The sequence below is a fragment of the Triticum aestivum genome, chromosome 7D, assembly GCF_018294505.1.
Source record: "Triticum aestivum cultivar Chinese Spring chromosome 7D, IWGSC CS RefSeq v2.1, whole genome shotgun sequence".
NCBI lineage: Eukaryota > Viridiplantae > Streptophyta > Magnoliopsida > Poales > Poaceae > Triticum > Triticum aestivum.
Genome location: NC_057814.1, coordinates 513,124,272 through 513,130,358, shown reverse-complemented (window position 1 = coordinate 513,130,358; position 6,087 = coordinate 513,124,272). Strand labels below are relative to the sequence as shown.

The following is a 6,087-nucleotide window of genomic DNA, read 5'->3' as shown; positions in this document are numbered from 1 at the left end:
CGAAATTTACAACATGTATATCCAATGGCGGCCTCCTTTGGTTTAGAAATTTTATAGGAATTTCATAGGATATAATTTCTATAGAAAAAATTTCTTTAGAGCCCTTTGGTTTGTAGGAATGGAATCCTATTCCTATGAAGGAATTCTTCCTATCCTCCATATTTCATAGGAAAATAAACATTAGCCTAGACTCAATAGAAAAAATCCTATGATGTGAATTAAAGGGCATCTCCTTTCCTATTTCTACTCATAGGATTTGAGATACATGTCATCTCATTTCCTATGACTTTTCTATTCCTACGATTTTCTTACCCTATGAACCAAAGAAGGCCTAAGAACTTATAGAAGATGTGAATTAGCAATTCCATTCATATATTGCCTTCATAAAAAAACATTTTTATTCCTATAGCTTCAAGCATGCAATTATTGCCATTCTTCTCGAGACAAACATAGTTACACTTACACGGGGGGTGTTCTCAAACCCACAGTGTTCAAACTCAGCATTTATAATTAACAAACACTCTCATATGAAAACGAATCAGAGTCTTTTTTTACTTGGAAAAAGAAAATCAGAAGTCTGGATTCTGACCCGATCGAAGAACAAGCCTTATAGGAGTAGGTCACTCATAGTAATTCAGAGCATGCTGTCCGCCCGCGACGGCAGCCGCCGGAAGAAGTTGCTTGGCACGGCCGGCAGCTTGGTTCGGAACCGCGGGTGCCGGAGCAGGAACAGCCCGGCGACGAGCGCCACGACCCGGAACGGCGTGACGTAGAGCACCACCGCGGCGATGAGGCAGAAGAAGACGAAGAGGCAGGACGCCCTCGGGTCGCGCCAGCTGAGCAGCGACTGCAGCCGCTCCCCCTGCGTGGCCATGTCGCCGACGACGGTCTGTATCCTGCCGGCGACGCTGCGCAGCCGGTCGTAGCGCATGTACACGACGTCCTGCTGCCTCGACGTCGGGAAGGTGTCGAACTCCTCGTCGAGCTCGTCTGGGTGCACGGCCTCGGCCCAGGACATCTTGGTGTCCATGTGGGGCGGGTGGCGCGGGCGGCGGCGGTAGTTCCAGAGGCCGATCATGAACATGTAGAGGAAGACGGTGGGGAGGATGAGCTCCGGGTAGCAGATGAGGATGAGGAGGAGCACGTGCACGAGCGCCGTGGTGGCCACGTTCTTCCAGTGGCAGACGTCGGCGAACCACCGCGCGGCGGCGGCGGCGCCGGAGAAGAGCGAGACGGCGCGGAAGAAGTTGGCCTTGCTCCGGCGCATGCTCCACATGTGGGACTCCACGTCCAGCATGTACTCCACCACCTCGCGGCGCAGCGGCGGCTCCGCGCGGCCCAGCCGCGCCGCCACGATGCCCATGGCCTGGTACCGGAGCGCGTCCAGCTGCGTGACCGTGAAGGGGTGCAGGTAGTGCATCTTGGGGAGCAGCGGCTGCGTGTAGAGGTGCACCATGTTCATCATGGAGAGGCAGGTGAAGCGCACGGCCAGCCGGAGCTCGCCCATCTTCTTCACCCCCGACGGCGTCAGCAGGATCAGCGGGTACGCGTGCGTGTACACGCGGTCGGTTTCCAGTGTGGATAGGCGGATGCGGATCTTGCCGATGCGTGCGTCCCTCGCCGGAGGCCCTCCTCCTCCTCCTGCACCTCCTCCGCCGTTGTTTCCGTTGCCGCCGCCGCCGAGGTGGCAGTTGTCGAAGACGCCGATGGTGATGACGGTGCTCGGGTCGAACACCTCCCACGTGTACTGCTCGTTCCACGTCGGGCTGAAGGTGCCGATCATGGTGCGCGTGCGCACCCACTTCTGCCCATACTTGGCGACGCAGTAGGCGTCGGTGCTTCCCCGGCCTTCCAGTTTTTTCATCGGCTGGAGGCCGGTGGCGCTGAGGATGCCGACCTCGAGCACGCCGACGGGCGGCTTCCAGAGCTGCCGCGCCGTGGGGCGGGTGTCGCTGATGTACATGGTGGACTCGTCCATGACGTGGTACGCGCCCTCGAGGCAGGCTCGGACGTGGACGCGGCTGGCGAAGCGGAGCTCGCGCCGCGTCTCGCCCTCGATGGCGCCGGCGATGCCGAACTTCTCGAGGTCGAACCACCGGGACTGCACGAACGGGCGGTGGTCGAGGCGCTTCTCAAAGAGCGTGAGCGGGAGCTGGACGCGGCCGAGGAGGTCGTCCTTGCGCGGCGACACCCGGTCCTCCACCGTCATGACCAGCTGCTCCTCGAACGGCTCGGCGACGACGAAGAGCAGGTCCTCGTTCCAGCGCGGGTTGAGCGTGGGCGCGGGCACGACGGAGGTCTTGAGGACCTGGTTGCCGAGCTGCGCCTTGACGAAGACCTCGGGGGCGCGGCCGCGGGACTGCGGCTGCACGTCCTGCGCCTCGATGACGTTGACGCGGAGGTACCAGAGCTTGGGCGAGACGTAGGCCTTGGAGCGGACGCTGGCGACGCCCTCGCCGCGCACGGTGGCGGCGTCGGAGTGCCAGGCCTCGGGGAAGGCCTCGTCGGCCTGGGTGCCGATCCAGACGGCGAGCATGAGCTCCCCGCGCACCTTGTAGCCGGCGTCGCCGCCGCGGCGCTGCTCGAGGCGGTACCACTGCGGGGCGAGCGGGCTGTCGGGCGGCACGCGGGTGGGCACCTCGGCGAGGTCGAAGAGGACGCGGCCGACGTAGTCGTCGCGGCCGAGCATGTCGCGGTCCTTGAGGTAGACCTCGAGGGCGTTGGACTGGACGCGGGACTTGGAGAAGGCGAAGACCTGGTCCCACTCCGGGGTGGCGCGGTGCTTGGTGGTGCCTTTGTAGTTGCCCAGCTTCACCTCCACGTAGGGGTCCATGGGCGCGCCGGTGATGGGGTTGGGCGGCAGGTCCTTGGCCTTCACCACGCGCACGTAGAGGAAGAACATCTGCTCCACCAGGTCGTACGTGCTGGACGGCTTGTCCATGCCCAGCCACCCCGCGATGCCGCCGCCCACGGCGGGCCGCGCCGGGCCCGCCGCCCCCTTGGGCCATTGCTCGCCCAGCAGCGGGTTCGTGTCCTTGAGCTGAAAGTCCTCGTGGTGCGCCTCATGGTTGCCGCCCATCCTTCCTCGATCACCTCAACCACGATCAAGCACCACGTCTCAGCAGGTTCGATCTTCCTGTCTCCATCCCAGCAAAACAGAGACAATAGACACACATTTCAGATCGAATAAAACACCATGAAACAAACTATACAACACAATACAATTTCACCATTGAAAGATCATCTTAATTTTGACCCACTCACCCAATCTTCCAAGACGAACGGATCAACGTCCAAAGAGATTCGCAGCACGTACACTCTGGTCGATCAGGCCCTGCACGTCAGCAACAGTGGCATGCGGCGTTCATCTAGCAAGCGTAAATGGCAGGCGACGCGCGAGCCAGGCATATATGCGGCAGCAAGAAACTAGTACCGCCAAGAAGAAGCTTGCGCTAGAGCGCCACCCTGGCCGCGCGAACACATGCACGAAGCCACGCACGCAGAAGCCTTGTCACGCGCAGGCTAGCAGTAGCAGAGCAGCTTTCGGTGAGGCCAAATGTAGCTGGGAGGAAGGGGAGGATCCGGGAAGCCTTGCCGGCAAGCAAAGCGACGGCCGGCGGAGACCCCGGCGAGAAGGAAGGTATACGCAGGGTCGCGATCTACACAACTAAGCTAGCCGAACCTGTCTGTCAGTATGTGTGTGTGTGTACACGGACAGCTTAATCTGCCTTTGTGTGATCCATGAGAGCTCCAAAGTAGTTTCAGGGAGAAGCTAGGCAGCCTTTCTAGGGTTCTTTTGAGCTGAGAGGCGAGCCAGCGACGGGAAATTAGCGGAGATCGAACGAGGGAGGAAAGGCGATTAAAAGTGGTACGAGCGCGCTAAGTAAAGATATCATCATCTCCACACGGGGAATCGAATCGATTCTTTGGTCTGTGGGATGGGCTTTGTTTATGCGGTTTTCTCTACCCCCACCGATGATCGATCGATCGATCTTTAGCTTTGGCTCCGGTGAACCAACTTTTGTACAGCGACGAGTATACAACTATACGTGCAGGGGAGAGGGATCAAGCGGTGACCACGTGCATGCCAGGGTAAATTTCCGGCTTCACGGTGCCCTGGTGCACTCATGGAGACAGTACGGTGCACTGGTTGCATTGCATCGGAGGTCAAGGGCTGGAGGAATTCGGTGCTCACTGTGCGCTAGCTGGAGGGGCGAAAAATGGTGAAGTACGTGCGTGGGTACGTGCATGGGGTGCGTGTATCGTGTAAGCTTAATTAGCAAGGAAGCGGACGGAAGTTGCCTTTATTCCATGCCGGCCGGGGTGATACTAGCAACTGGCAAGTGGCAGGTGTGTGGGAAACGATCGCAGGGAATATGATTCTCATCTCGCCTCCACTTGCAGCATGTTTGAAACCGGAGAGAAACAGGAAACGGATCCCAATTCTTGTGATTAGCACATTACGGGCGGATGATTTCATGGTTGCATCACGTACCCTTCTCTGATCTTATCTTACACTGAAAATTGCCTAGTTTTTCTTCCGCGGGGTGAAAATTGCCATCTCCAGTCGGACTTGACAAATCCGGTCCCTCAAACGCCCGCGAACGCGCCGCGGGCACTGACTGGCCACCCCTCAAATGTTGCGCCGCACATCTACATACCGCAAAATTCGATCCACAAATACATGCAATCCATGCACGTCGATTATACGGTACAAACTGTCTGAATGCCAAAGTTTGAAGCAAAGCAAAGAACATCATAGTTCAACAAATCAGACATGGCAAAATGAAATCAATGTCCGAGCGTGACGGATGGCCTCTGATCACTGGCTCGGCGCCTGCTCTGAGCGAAATGCGTCTTGCTCCAGGCGGAATGCGTCCTACTCCGCCTGCATCCGGGCTGCCTGCTCCGCCTACATCCGGACTGCCTGCAACGCCTGCATCCGGGCCGCCTCCTCCGACTGCATCCGGGCCACAGCCGCCCTCGCCGCCTCGTACTTCCTACGATCGTTGATCTCCATCTTCTTGTCCACAAGCCACTTCTTCGAATGCTCATCACAGAGGGTCTCGTCCGCCAACATGATCCTCGCATATTCCGCGTCCCGTGCGAGTTGCAACCTCTCCTTCTCAAGCTCTATGTCGCCAAATGTGTTGGCCTTCTCGAGCTCCCATTTGATCGCCGCTTGTTGCTTCTCCAACTCGATCTTCTCCCTCTCAATTTCCAGCTTCTTCTACGCCCTCTTCCGGTCCTACTCCATCCTTTTCTTTTGCGCATCAAATATGAGCTTGTACCTCTCCGCCTTCTTGTTCCCCCTCACGGAAAAAATGCCCGTCCATGTTGACGACATTTTGGTAGCCGCGGCATCACGGTCGGCACGTGCCTTCTCCCACTTGTTTCTCATGACTTGGTGGTTGTCCTTTGACACGGTGGCTTTTCCATTCTCCACGACAACACCGCCATCTTCATCGTCCAACCCAATTGATTGGTTGGAGCTTGAGCCATCATTCCTCTTCTTGCCGGACTTGAGGCCGGCCACAACTTGGTTCCACTTTGGCTTGCCATTCAATATGACCCAACAATGGCTAAAAGCAAATGGCTTCTTCTCCACCTAGTGATACAAAGTGGCTGTCACCACCGTCTGGCGAACAACATATGTATGAGCACAAGAATGCAAACACAAGAAGCATATGCAATGGACGACAAGATGAGGCAATCGAGCTTACGTGAGTTGCGACTCCCATCCCACTTTGAGGGCGTTTGGTCACTTCTGCGTAGTAGCCGACGTACTTGTTCACTTCCCCTTGAATGATCCCCCAACGATGTTGGAGAGATGCCACATTGCGAGTGGTCACGATAGGATGCGGCTCCACATACTCCTTTTGCTCATGATACTCCTTCCAAATCTTCGTCCAATAGGTGTTTCCCTTTTGCTTGGTGACGCATATTGGATCCATCGTTGTGTCCAATCAAGCTTTGACCAACAAGATATCTTCAAATCTTGAGAATGCCGGACCTCTTGCCTTCGGCGTCTTGGTCTTCTTCTTCTTGCTCGGATTGGGATCAGATGTTGTCCCGACTTCAAATGCA

The 6,087-nt window shown here is 56.9% G+C and overlaps 1 protein-coding gene across 3 annotated transcripts; it reads right to left on the bottom strand.

Moving 5' to 3' along the window:
- Nucleotides 1–503: 503 nt before the first annotated feature.
- On the bottom strand, nucleotides 504–3,837 carry LOC123168210 (FT-interacting protein 1). 3 transcript variants are annotated; one of them, XM_044586086.1, is made up of 3 exons: nucleotides 3,434–3,837; nucleotides 3,265–3,334; nucleotides 504–3,136 (listed from the first exon to the last, which is right to left on the bottom strand). In XM_044586086.1, exon 3 carries the CDS (start codon nucleotides 3,077–3,079, stop codon nucleotides 635–637), a length of 2,445 nt encoding a protein of 814 aa, XP_044442021.1. In that variant the 5' UTR covers nucleotides 3,080–3,136; nucleotides 3,265–3,334; nucleotides 3,434–3,837; the 3' UTR covers nucleotides 504–634. The 3 variants fall into 3 exon arrangements, with proteins under 3 accessions (XP_044442021.1, XP_044442020.1, XP_044442019.1); XM_044586085.1 differs by having other exon boundaries at nucleotides 504–3,140; nucleotides 3,265–3,837; XM_044586084.1 differs by having other exon boundaries at nucleotides 3,265–3,837.
- Nucleotides 3,838–6,087: the final 2,250 nt, after the last annotated feature.